This window comes from Rhamphochromis longiceps, linkage group LG19 (genome assembly GCF_057381845.1).
Source record: "Rhamphochromis longiceps isolate RC_006_pf linkage group LG19, R_longiceps_female_GT1.1, whole genome shotgun sequence".
In the NCBI taxonomy this organism is placed as follows: Eukaryota; Metazoa; Chordata; class Actinopteri; order Cichliformes; family Cichlidae; genus Rhamphochromis; species Rhamphochromis longiceps.
This window is the reverse complement of record NC_140575.1, coordinates 23,974,759-23,988,346: the sequence shown is the minus strand read 5'-3', so window position 1 is coordinate 23,988,346 and position 13,588 is coordinate 23,974,759. Positions and strand designations below refer to the sequence as shown.

General features: G+C 39.5%; 1 protein-coding gene across 3 annotated transcripts; it reads left to right on the top strand.

Moving 5' to 3' along the window:
* Nucleotides 1–5,998: 5,998 nt before the first annotated feature.
* On the top strand, nucleotides 5,999–12,457 carry LOC146646806 (beta-1,4-galactosyltransferase galt-1-like). Of its 3 annotated transcripts, none has more exons than XM_085391097.1 (5): nucleotides 5,999–6,100; nucleotides 8,934–9,569; nucleotides 10,558–10,888; nucleotides 10,972–11,147; nucleotides 11,244–12,457. In XM_085391097.1, exons 2-5 carry the CDS (start codon nucleotides 8,965–8,967, stop codon nucleotides 11,473–11,475), a joined length of 1,344 nt encoding a protein of 447 aa, XP_085247223.1. In that variant the 5' UTR covers nucleotides 5,999–6,100; nucleotides 8,934–8,964; the 3' UTR covers nucleotides 11,476–12,457. The 3 variants fall into 3 exon arrangements, with proteins under 3 accessions (XP_085247223.1, XP_085247224.1, XP_085247222.1); XM_085391098.1 differs by lacking the exon at nucleotides 5,999–6,100 and adding an exon at nucleotides 7,162–8,840; XM_085391096.1 differs by lacking the exon at nucleotides 5,999–6,100 and having other exon boundaries at nucleotides 7,163–9,569.
* Nucleotides 12,458–13,588: the final 1,131 nt, after the last annotated feature.

The window sequence follows — 13,588 nt, the reverse complement described above, 5'->3', positions numbered from 1 at the left end:
AAAATGATCATGAGTAAATTGAAATTGAATTTTATATTTTGAAAATGAATTCATTTGCTTTGAAACTGTATTCAGTTTTTTGGGACTTACATCCGGTTACGGTTCAAGAGTAATGAGCGCAGATTAATAGAACTACGTTTTACTAGCGGACCGAAAGTGTTACTGATGGGAATCTACAGCATCTTGAGTTGAATTAAGACTTCAGAAGTCATTCGTCATGTCGAATGACCAGCGGATAAAATTTTCATTTTTTTCCACATCTGTTTTTTGGAAAGTTCAGCTTTTTCACCTCTTTTCAGCACAAATTTGAGCTTCTTCATCTCTTTTTAGCAGAATTTTCAGTTTCTTCACCTCTTTTCAGCAGCTATTTCTACTTCTTCGGCTGTTTTCAGCAGATTCCACTACACAGCATTCATACTGCATTTTCACGGCCTAAAGCTTTATATTGTGGTCTGTGACAAATTGGTTATGCTTGAACTCATTTAATACTTGTCCCCTGATAATTTATTCCTTGTTATTTTACAGTTGACCATAATGCTTTAATTTAGACATTGCTGGTGTAACCTTGCTTAACATACTATCCCAGGTTTCTTTGTGGTACCATTAGTTACATCCATGCATATGTTTTAAAGCAAAAATACTACTAATAGTCAGGTCATTTGAATTTTCTTCTGTTCACAGGTAAATTTCTAATAAATTATGTTTCTTTGTACTTACTTCCTGTTTATACAGGGTCATGAGGTCATGGATTGCATCATTGGGTACAACCAAATGAAGGGTTTTTCATTTTGTACAGTATTGTTTATTTTCTTTAAAGTAACCTTTTGAGTTGTATTGTATGCAGTGTTTTACTTTTCAAACCATTTATCTGAGTATGAGTTTGTCATTTGGATCCATAATCTTAATCCTGTTTTTTGTTTAAAATCGTATTGTTTGGTCTAACCTATTTTTCAATGGTAGACACCAAAGAGGTGTGTGAAGTCCTGTATAAAGCAAGTGAGATTTTGCCTACCAGGTTTGTTTGGGTTTTTTTGGGGGTTTTTTTATAACTTTTTATTTTGTACTTTTTCCAATTTTATAGTACATGCAAACAAAAACACGAAAAAAAGAACACAAAAGAAACAAACCAAAAAAAAGAAGAAAGGACACCCAATCTGTGGAAGAGGGGAAAAGGGAAGAAAAAAAAAAGAAAAAAAACAACAACAAGGAGAGGTCCCTGCCCTATGGGGCTGAGTGAGTCTTATAGGCTATCCATTTTGTCCACTGTTTTCGGTGTTTATCAGATTTCAGTCTCAAAGTGTAGGTCATTTTCTCCATTATATATACAGTGGGGCAAAAAAGTATTTAGTCAGCCACCGATTGTGCAAGTTCCCCCACTTAAAATGATGACAGAGGTCAGTAATTTGCACCAGAGGTACACTTCAACTGTGAGAGACAGAATGTGAAAAAAAAATCCATGAATCCACATGGTAGGATTTGTAAAGAATTTATTCGTAAATCAGGGTGGAAAATAAGTATTTGGTCACCTCAAACAAGGAAAATCTCTGGCTCTCACAGACCTGTAACATCTTCTGTAAGACGCTTTTCTGTCCCCCACTCGTTACCTGTATGAATGGCACCTGTTTGAACTCATCATCTGTATAAAAGACACCTGTCCACAGCCTCAAACAGTCAGACTCCAAACTCCGCCATGGCCAAGACCAAAGAGCTTTCGAAGGACACCAGGAAAAGTATTGTAGACCTGCACCAGACTGGGAAGAGTGAATCTACAATAGGCAAGCAGCTTGGTGTGAAAAAATCAACTGTGGGAGCAATCATCAGAAAATGGAAGACATACAAGACCACTGATAATCTCCCTCGATCTGGGGCTCCACGCAAGATCTCATCCCGTGGGGTCAAAATGATCATGAGAACGGTGAGCAAAGATCCCAGAACCACACGGGGGGACCTGGTGAATGACCTGCAGAGAGCTGGGACCAAAGTAACAAAGGTCACCATCAGTAACACACTACAACGGCAGGGAATCAAATCCCGCAGTGCCAGACGTGTTCCCCTGCTGAAGCCAGTGCATGTCCAGGCCCGTCTGAAGTTTGCCAGAGAGCACATGGATGATACAGCAGAGGATTGGGAGAATGTCATGTGGTCAGATGAAACCAAAGTAGAACTTTTTGGTATAAACTCAACTCGTCGTGTTTGGAGGTAGAAGAATACTGAGTTGCATCCCAAGAACACCATACCTACTGTGAAGCATGGGGGTGGAAACATCATGCTATGGGGCTGTTTTTCTGCCAAGGGGACAGGACGACTGACCCGTGTTAAGGACAGAATGAATGAGGCCATGTATCGTGAGATTTTGAGCCAAAACCTCCTTCCATCAGTGAGAACTTTGAAGATGAAACGAGGCTGGGTCTTCCAACATGACAATGATCCAAAACACACCACCCGGGCAACAAAGGAGTGGCTCCGTAAGAAGCATTTGAAAGTCCTGGAGTGGCCTAGCCAGTCTCCAGACCTCAACCCCATAGAAAATCTGTGGCGGGAGTTGAAAGTCCGTGTTGCTCGGCGACAGCCCCAAAACATCACTGCTCTCGAGAAGATCTGCATGGAGGAATGGGCCAAAATACCAGCTACTGTGTGTGCAAACCTGGTAAAGACCTATAGTAAACGTTTGACCTCTGTTATTGCCAACAAAGGTTATGTTACAAAGTATTGAGTTGTATTTTTGTTATTGACCAAATACTTATTTTCCACCCTGATTTACGAATAAATTCTTTACAAATCCTACCATGTGGATTCATGGATTTTTTTTTTCACATTCTGTCTCTCACAGTTGAAGTGTACCTCTGGTGCAAATTACTGACCTCTGTCATCATTTTAGGTGGGGGAACTTGCACAATCGGTGGCTGACTAAATACTTTTTTGCCCCACTGTATGTCCTCGATTACATCAGTCCATTCTTCCAATTTTAAAGGGTCACTTTTCAGCCAGTTTTTTGTTATTACCTTTTTGCTTGACAACAACATAATTTTAAACAATTAATGGTCCTCCTTTCTTACATTTTCCCATATTCCAAAATACATTACTTGTGCCTCACACAGCACGTCATACCCCAGCACTTTCGTCATTGTTACCGCAATGCTTTCCCAGTAAGGTTTGATATTTTTACACTTCCAAAACACATGAGAATGACTGGCGTCCCAGTCTCCACATAATCTCCAGCATTGTTGGGGTGTTTTCAGCTGCTTGCTTTTGATATAAGGAGTAATAAAGAACCTAATCACATTTTTCCAGCCATATTCTCTCCATTGTCTAGAGCTAGTGGAATTATGCTGTGTGAGACATACGGATCGCCAGTCATCCTCTGACAACTCAAGATGTAATTCCGATTCCCACTTTTGTTTGATATATAATGTTTCATTCCTATTCAAATTTTGCAGGCCATTATATAATTTCGATAAAATTCTTGATGGAGGATTTTTATATGCACCTGTTATTATTTCTATTATATGGCTTCCTTCTCTCAAGAACGTCTTCCTAATTTCTGTATTGTAAAAATGTCTTAATTGAAAATACCTAAATAAATCTGATTTATCCAGTCCAAATTGTCTCTGTAGATTCTCGAAGGATTTGAATGTTGTCCCATCTATTAATGTACACATTGCTGTAATTCCTTTATTGACCCATCTTAAAAATGTACTATCCCATTGTCCACTTTGGAATTTTCGAGAATATGCAGGCCAAATCAGCAATTTACAGGCTTCTATAATTCTATATTTCTTCACTATAATCCACCAGAGTTTAATAGTGAATTCAGTAATGAGATTTGTGTTCGTAGACTGGATAGTTTCTTCTCCCAATCTTGCTTGTGGATGACATGATAAGCAATAATTTATCTCCATATGCTTCCATTTTGAGGTGTAATCCGGTGAACACCAGTAAACAATATATCTCAGCTGAGCTGCATAGAAATATTCCTTGAAATTCGGGAGGGCAAGTCCTCCTTTTTCTTTTCTTAATTGGAGTATTTTAAATCTTATTCTTGGCTTTGTCCCTTTCCAAATAAATCTACTAACTAATTTATCCCATCTACCAAATTGTTCATCTGGTATATGGATTGGCAATGAAGTGAATAGATACAGTAGTCGAGGAAGCACATTCATTTTTATTACCTCTATTCTTGAGCTAAGCGGAGCCCATTTAATCAAATCTTTTTGGATTGTATTACTAATCTTTACATAATTTGCCTCGTATAGTGTACTTATTTCACTAGTTAGATAGGTTTGTTTTTAAAATGCCATAATGGAGATGCCAGAAATAAAGGACAGTTAAAAAAAACTTGACTATGCTGTTGCTGTCTATTTATCACCTTCTTTGCCACTTGGTCTACAGCACCTCACATGGTCCAAACTCCAACATGATACTACTTCATGATCTCTTGCAGTTGCAGTGCCAAGAAGAAAAGAAAAGAACTTGAATTACATATAAATTGAATATGTGATTCCAGATTTCCCTGGCACACATTAACACCTGAATGTAACACAGCTGTGTTATCCCATGTTAATAGTTTATTTCAGCCCTGCCGTGTCATTAAATTATGTAAATTTATTTATGATGATAAAAAGCAATAACAACAGTCACCAAAAACCACAATTCCACAGTAGTGATCAATCCTGATCCCAGGTGCCAGTGATTCTTCTTCCAGAGACTGCTGTCCACTTTAGCTCACCTGCTATTCACAGTTGCTCACCACACTCCCCACACCTCTTATTCACAGACTCCTACACACGAGAAAGAGCAAGTAAGTTCATCGCAGGCAAACAAGATATATGACAATCACCAAAGTCTGAGTCATTCAACAACCAAATGCCAGCAGGTGTATGGAACTGAAAAAGTTTTGTGGGAAATTCCACTGTACTGCAGATACACACGCACACATGTAAAACACACAAACAAGGAAAAACAGGACTGAGGCAGAGAGGATGAAGTGGAGAGAAAGGCAGAAACAGGGAGGTCAGCAAGGTGAGGATGGGGATCATGACATGTCTTTAGTCTCTTCTATGAGTTTTGATTTATTTTCCTTTTGTTCCTTATACTTTTTTTTAAGCTATAAGAAGACAGCATGTATGCGACACAGACTACATGAAACACAGAGACTAAATACACATGAGGGATGATCAGGGGAAGTGGCCACACATGGGAGCACAGCTGACACACATGAACCTAACGACAGGACAGGAGAGGTGAAACTAAATACACTGACATTGAATGCAGACTTTCAAAGTAAAACAGGAAACATGGAGATTAGACATGACATGAACTAAACATAACCACGCAGACATGACGCATGAACCAGGGAGACTTAGTACAGGGGGAGATGACATAAACAACTAAGGAACAAGACTAAAGAGCAATCTAGAAATTAACTAGGTGAGCTAAACTAGGGCACAAATGAATACAAAAGATACATATAAGAACTCAAACACTGGGTCACAGACCTAGCCCATGACAGCGTCGGTCAATCTGAATAAGCATCCAATTAAGTTATTGTACCTCCTGTTACAAAACCACAGTTACAGTTGAAAAATAGGAATATTATGCACATGATTATGTGATTTGAGTGGATTTTTGTTTTTTTAAACATTCAGTTATATAAGACGATCTTTGCCTGACTTCTGCTGATCTGTTCAAAACAGTTCAAAATCTTACCACAGATATGTAAAATGTCATTTTTGTAATGCACTGCACTATGAGAACACAGTTACAATGGACTGACACAATTTAAATGCACTAGAATCCACTCAAATATATTATAAACGTCATCAAAATCTACCCAGAAGTGTGGAGTAAAATATAAAATATTCGTGTAAAATGAAAGTAGTTACTGCCTGAAAAGATATCGCGAAGGAAACGAGTGCGACGTGATACACAGAACACCACAAGCCATTATTTCTGTTTTTTTTTTTTCCGTCTACGCGTTGCGGGCGAGGTAGTAAAATCAGTTACTAGGCGCAGTAGGAAATAAACGGAGATGCATCTGTCGTCTCTCGAACAACAGCAGGAGGAACGCCCTGACTACACCGCTTCCTCAAGTTAATTAACGGTAAATATAATATTTCAATGGAGTATTAAAACTAATACAAACGTTCTTATAATGCGTGTCCGATTTCTGTTAGAGCTAAGTTTCTACTCATTGCCTTAATTCGATGCTTTAAACTGGATCTATTTCCGAGTCGATACCACTTAAATCTCTATTCGACTCTTCTTTACTGTTTAACACTTTATTTTTCACTGCACAGTCTTTGCCCTTACTCCCAGCAAATGGGCGATAAACCAATCGGTGCCTATGCCATTCCCAATATGCGCTGGCTGACGTCGGGGCAGCATGAGTACGAGCATTTTTTTTTTTTGTCGATGCCCGTGATGCCGCCCCCCACCACGATGCCGCCCCGGGCAACCGCAGGTGTCGCTCGTATCTAAAACCGCTACTGGTCCTGAGGGTCGCTGTTGATCATCTTAGTCATAATGTGGGGAAAAGAAGAAAAGGCATTGCTCTTGTGGCATCATAACCTGGGCCTGGGGATAAGGATGCAACTGTTTTTGGTTCTTTGTCAGACTGGTTTGAATGTTTTGCCCTCAGGATTAATCATTTTTTGTCTGAGGATAAACTGTAAGGACAAAACTCAGTGACCATTGCTGTTTCGCTAGCTGGGCCCACGTCCTCATTTTATATTTGACAGTGTTTTTATCGATAAAGGCAAAAGGCTTAAACATGAATTGAGCTGCGGTTTGGGGAAGGCCTCAGAGTGGACTGGTGGCAACTCTTGGGCCATGTACTAATAAGAAGTGAAAGAATTAAACAAGGGAAGGGAGTGTGGTCCACAAAAAGTTCAGTTATGTTTATTTGAACTGAGTTAACTATGGAGTTGAGTTTCTTATTTATTTTTGTCAATATTGTTTGGTCACAAAAATGGTAAATAAATCGCTCACTACACTGGACAGGATCTGTCTCCTGCCCTTCTTTAGCCACTTAGGTCAAGTTCTACCACAGGGTCCCTTGATTTTGTAAAGGAGCGTCTAGTATGGGTTGTCTACAGAAAACTGAAGGGGGATTCAAAATGGAAGTTAAAGTGAATCTTATTGATATTTGGTGCTGCAAAAGAACTCAATAAGTCAAACAATATCAGGTCATATTCCATTTTCTTAAACTAACTTGTTTAATAGGATTTACGTTTTTTCTTTCTTTCTTCAAGGACACTCTTTAGCTCTATAATGTTGTGGTTTACATGTTTTGTAAAAAAGTTAACTTTTGTGTAAAAATCTGCCAAATCAATTATATGGTGAACTTGCAAATAAAGAAATGGGTATCTTGATGCATGCTCAATCATCCAGGTAAGTATATCCCAAAAGGTTGATTCTGTTGATCTGGACGTAGTGCTTTCAGTGGGAGAATCGTCACTCATCCAAGTGACTTCTTTAGTCTCAGCTGACTGCAGGTTTCCCCAACCTTATAAACAGTACATTTGCACAATGACTGAAACTAGTCCACTGAATGAACAATAAGCTGTGAGGTCAGTTCCTTGATCATTAATATGCAAATTGTCATGACCATTGATCAACTAGCACTAATCAAAGCCCATTGATTAATGACCATTCAGTGGGCTGTGCTGGTCAAATGAGTGCCAGTGATACATTGGGCAATAATTTTTACCATCTGGTTTAGTGTTATTTAACCATCTGTGGTAAAATTGTTGTACTACACTGGTATGCCGTTGGTGAGAATGCTCTCAATAGTACAGTGGTTGACATTGACTAGTATCCTGGGACACAGGTGAGCTTTCTAAAGGCCTTTTTTAATGGGAGAACAATCAGGCAGAATTCAGTTATTACATAAAATGAGCCTGGAGTTTGGGTCTTACATCTATCAAGAATATTTCAGTAAAGACACCTGTAGAGGTTAAGCCTACGCTTGAAGCCACTGAGGTGTTTGTTATCACTTCCTGTTCCTGCTCAAACACAGTGGTGTTTCTGAGTAGCTTATTTGCTTAGCAAATTAAAAACTTTTAAATACATTCTTTTTTCATAGTACAATCTTCTCGTGCTTCATCCGAAGCACACTTTCTGTTATGCTGCAATAGGCTTCCGGGGATTCCCATAATGCATTGAGTTTTTCCTTTCCAGTCACCTTTCTCACTCACTATGTGTTAATAGACCTCTCTGCATTGAATCATATCTGTTATTAATCTCTGTCTCTCTTCCACAGCATGTCTTTATCCTGTTTTCCTTCTCTCACCCCAACCCGTCGCAGCAGATGGCCCCGCCCCTCCCTGAGCCTGGTTCTGCCAGAGGTTTCTTCCTGTTAAAAGGGAGTTTTTCCTTCCCACTGTCGCCAAAGTGCTTGATCATAGGGGGTCATATGATTGTTGGGCTTTTCTCTGCATCTACTGTACAATATAAAGCGCCTTGAGGCGACTTTTGTTGTGATTTGGCGCTATATAAATAAAATAGAATTGAATTGAATTAACGGGGGTGACGCGATTTCACTGGTATGCATGAATTAATTAAACAGTCCAATAACTCCAGCAATACTTATCTAGTCCTTTTGGTCTTTATTCCAACATCATTTTAACATAACAGCGCAGTGGTCATAAACTGTGTGCCTTCTTACGATTAACAACACACCTGATGCTGATTATGTGCGTCTACCTTAAATACCTTTACATGAACCAACCATACGAAAACAAAAAAATGTGACCTTTAGCGGCAACATAAGGTATTAACCCAAAAATGGCTCCTACAACATCAAAGTGGCTACTTAAATGAAATATAAAGTTTGAAAACAGGTTTGTTGATGTTCCACAAACATCGCAGCAAGAAAATTTCTAAGGAATTTTTACATTTCTCTTTGTAATTGTGATTCTACACCTTCTCCTCAGGTTGGAAATTAGCTTCATCTGCGCTGGCTGGATGGATGCAGCAAAATCTCTCAAAAAGAAGCTGGCTCTCCCCTTGATTGTTGCATTAATCTTCATTCTTCTATTCAATGTGAATATGCCAAACAACAACAACAAATCCATCCCAAAACCATCTGGGCCTGCGGGTGTTTGCTCCTTGGGAGTATCTGAGCAGACCATCACCCCGCTCAAAAATACCAAGCACTTACTGGTGTCAGCATACGTGGACCAGAGAGTGAAGGATTTGGATATACGCATCATTGGCATATTTAAGAGAGACTCCATACAGCCCCTTCACTGCGTTTTTTGCTGCACAAATGTTTTAAGTAAAACCACTCCAGCAACAATTTTACAACATTCTGATCACTTTGGTTTTCCCTTCGCCACTACGGACGTCATGTGTCAGATTCCTCAGAACTGCAAAGCTACACGTGTCACTCTCTTGACTACACCAGACAAAGAAAGTGCATCTGACTCTACCTGGCTTCCTATAAGAAACCAAAAGAGCGACAGGCAAAAGGAAGAAAACATGAAGTTTGACTTCACAGTCTGCATCTCTAATCTGTTTGGCGACTACAACAATGTGCTTCAGTTTGCAGAGACTCTGGAAATGTACAGGTGAGTACAGTAACAGCACTACAAGCTACAGAGTGAAACTTATGCAGCAAAACCTCTGTGTAACGGTTGCTGTTAATTGTAAAGCTCCTGGATTTCTTCAGTGGTGTTTCTACTTCTGTATTCAAGAGCGGAGGATAACGTTGGCTTGACTTCAGAGTCTTTGACATTCTCACCAAAGTGAATATTTCCAGTATTAGAAGTTTTGAAATGTAGCAGGTGCTGATAGATATTTAAATGTGCATCTGCACATGTAAGTGTGGAGCATAGACTGTATAAAAACGATGGAGTTTTCCCCACCCATGTTTTTTTTTTCTTTTTCTTTTTGTGCTGCCAGCATTAATCTCGTTAAAATGACGTTAACGCCATACCCACATTAATGGGGCAAATCTCCATTAGCCAGTTAACGTGGCTCACCCCGTGCGTGGGGCTGCATGGTGTCAACGTGTTAGCGTGGTTAGCTTGTTAACACGTTAGCGCTGTCCAGGCTCTCCTGACTAATGGAGATTTGCCCCATTAATGTGGGTATGGCGTTAACGTCATTTTAACGAGATTAACGCTGACAGCACAACTTTCTTTATTTTTGTTTTCGGGTTTTTTTGTTTGTCTTTTTTATCCAAATGTGGCCACATTTGACTGAGGCCACACAAAACATCCTAACCCCTAAATCTACCAGTATCTAAACCATCCATAAAGGAGGGTTTAGATACTGTATCATGTATCAGGATATAGACTTCCTTATAATGTTGTGTAAATGTTTTCCTTTCGAAGCTGGCCCCTAAACCTAACTGGCTTTTCTGTGGCTTTAAAGTCAAATGTTGTCTCAAACAAAAAATCTCTGCATTTCCAGTTATTTGTTATATGTATACTTCTTAACTCCTCTGTGTAATATGAATGCATTTTTGTAAGCTAAATGCAATAAATAACAAAGGCATGAGCAAACTAATGAAATATATAAATGTAAGCCTTTAAACCTGTTACTTTGCCCCAGGTTGCTGGGTGTGAACAGAGTGGTGATCTATAACACCAGCTGTGGTCCAGAGCTCGACCGCCTGTTGCAGAATTATAGCCAGGAGGGCTTTGTGGAAATGGTTCCTTGGCCCATTGACAAGCATCTGAATCCATCTCGTGGCTGGCTTCACTCAGAGCACGGAGGAGACGTGCACTACTTTGGCCAGCTGACCACACTTAATGAGTGCATTTACAGATCAATGGAGCGTTCCCGCTACGTCCTGTTGAATGACATTGATGAGATTATAATGCCATACCAGCACAAAGATCTGATGTCTTTGATGAACACGCTCCAAAATCAGAATCCAAATGTAACATTTTTTTCTAAGCATTTCTAAAAAAAAATTTCAAATGTCCTTCCTGCACCTGTCAAACCTAAACTGTTCTTCTACAGACAGGAGTATTTCTCATTGAGAACCATACCTATCCCAAGAAGACTTTTAATCAAAGTAAATGGGGACCCCTGCCTCAATGGAATGGGGTGCCAGGCTTTGATATTATGGTGCATATCTACAGAGAGGAGCCTAACAGAAATATTTACCATCCACACAAGTTAATAGTTCAGCCAAGGTGGGTTATAATGGGAAAAATGGTTGAGTGTTCGGCACTAGCATTCATTTAACCCTGAGGCATTGTGTGATTGTCCATGTATTTATGCACCTACAGAGCAGTGCAGCAGACCTCAGTGCATGATGTGCTTATGATGTCTGCAACAAAGTTCAAGGTTCCACCAGACGTCTGTCGGATCATTCACTCGCCAATCAGGACTCCGACCGATCCACCACTTGATCGGCTTCATGTGGACACTCGACTGTGGGACTTTAAAGACAAACTGCTCCCCAATGTGATCAAGGTGCTGCGGAGAGCAGAACTGCTGAGATCAGAGACGCAAAACTGATAGATGATGGACAGAAACGCAAATACTGAAGTTTTAGGAGAAAAAAGCTGGTCAACAAAACACAGGCTGACCTACAGGGGTGGCATGTGCCAGCCTGAAATAATGTCTTTCCATCCCAAGTCCACTCTATTTTTGCTTATCACAATGCTGCATATTAAAATTAGCCATCATTAACACTCTGAGTCTGGCTACAAGTAACATTAAATATCAATATAATTATAAAGCAAACGGTTTTATTTCTTGTTGTCAGTAGCAATCAATGCTTATGATTGTGCCAGAGCACACAATCATAAGCATTTTCAACACATTGGCTATTTTCCGATTTCAACACAGGTGGTTGATTGCTCCACTCTAGAACTGGAATGAAGGCGAGTGTTATTAACCCTCTGGGTTGACAGACAGCCACACCTTCAAATCACATGACCAATTTAAGCTGACATAGCTACAAGCTGCAGTCACGCATCTTCTAGCATCAGGGTCTCTATTTCGGCTTGTGTTGAAAGTCCAGACTTTAAACTATATGCCAGTTTTTACATTTTATTGATAAGCCACTAACACCGGAGTTATGATAAGTGAAAAGAAACGGTAACAACGGCATTTGGACAGCGCAAATAAGGGAAAAAAATGCCACCCTTTCCTATTGGTGGAATAGTGTACCATGTCCACCGATAAAAATGATATGACAACACGTGGGATTTGGTGATTTAGGAACAGGGAAAATTTGGGGAAGTGGCGGTGGCTAAAGAGAGAGCGATTTCGACTAGTTTTAGTTTTTAGTTTTAGTTTTTAGTATTCGTGGTGGTTGCAATTTTAGGTAAATGGTTGTATTAACTTAATTGTTTCCAAAGTTTGTACACAGGTTTTTAAAATTTACAATTTATATTTGCATTTCAGGTTATGAAAATAATTCACTAAACGTGTTTGTGGTTTTTACAGTAAACTTTTTCCGTACTCGGTTTTTATCAGGGTTTTGTGTGTGTGTGTGATTTCAGATTTCAGATATTTTATAGATATATGTTTTATATCTATTTTAACCACATATAATGCATATTACAGGATGTAAGAACTGGATATGTGTAGGGTGGCCACCCTAAGAAAATTTCTCTTGTCCACCCCACAACAAAATAGTCATTATGATGTGAGAGCAGTGAGAAACATGAAACATGAGACAGGCCAGGTGCACCACCTTTGAACATGTACACTTTCAATAATTTACATAAGTTGTGATAGAAGAGGCCCTGGGGTGCCATAAGAAGCTAACTTCCTGAAAGACAGGTTACAAACATGCTTGGATTGTTTAATTAAGAACTTCTGTTGTCAAACTCATGGTAAACTTCCTCGTTATACTAGTCGCAGATTGGTTTCTTACGACATTCTTTTCATTCTTATATCACTGTTCTTTGCTTCATGCACTGTACTGAATTATCAGGATAAATAAGATTTTGTCGCCTCAATGCAAAAAGTTGAATAACATTTTGTAATCATTTCCTTGTTAGTCGGCAGAGAGTGATAGTGGGAAACTCAAAAATAGAGCAAACGCATCTAGTGAATTTTGTGGCCACAGTAGTGTGTGTGAGATTGCTGAGAGATAGAGATGCCTTCCAGAGAAAAACAAGCTTGCTTGTCAAGCATCAGAAACTACAAAGACATGATGAAAATAAATGCATGCAGAGGATAAGCACACACCAGGGAGCACAAGAAAAAAAATGGGAACAAGAACATCACGACAGGCACAAGCTTGACTAATGCAGTAAAGTAATGCATGCGATAAAAAGGACGTTGAATGCCACTTTCTGACTGGTTTCACAGCCGCAGACTTTCAAATTGCATTCTTCTTGTACAAACTGGGTTAAATGCTAACATCATGACATCTTGTAGTCAGTTAAAAAACAGTTGTTGGGGTTTTTTTGTTTTTTAAAGGTTGCCTTAGATTGTGACATACAGATATAAATCTTACACACACACACACACACACACACACACACACACACACACACACACACACACACACACACACAACTTGCTTAGTCCTGATTAGCTGCTGCTGATTTTAGCATTTAGCTCCAAGCACTGCTGGGTTTGTAAGTACAGCCCCACAGAGGAGCTGGCATGG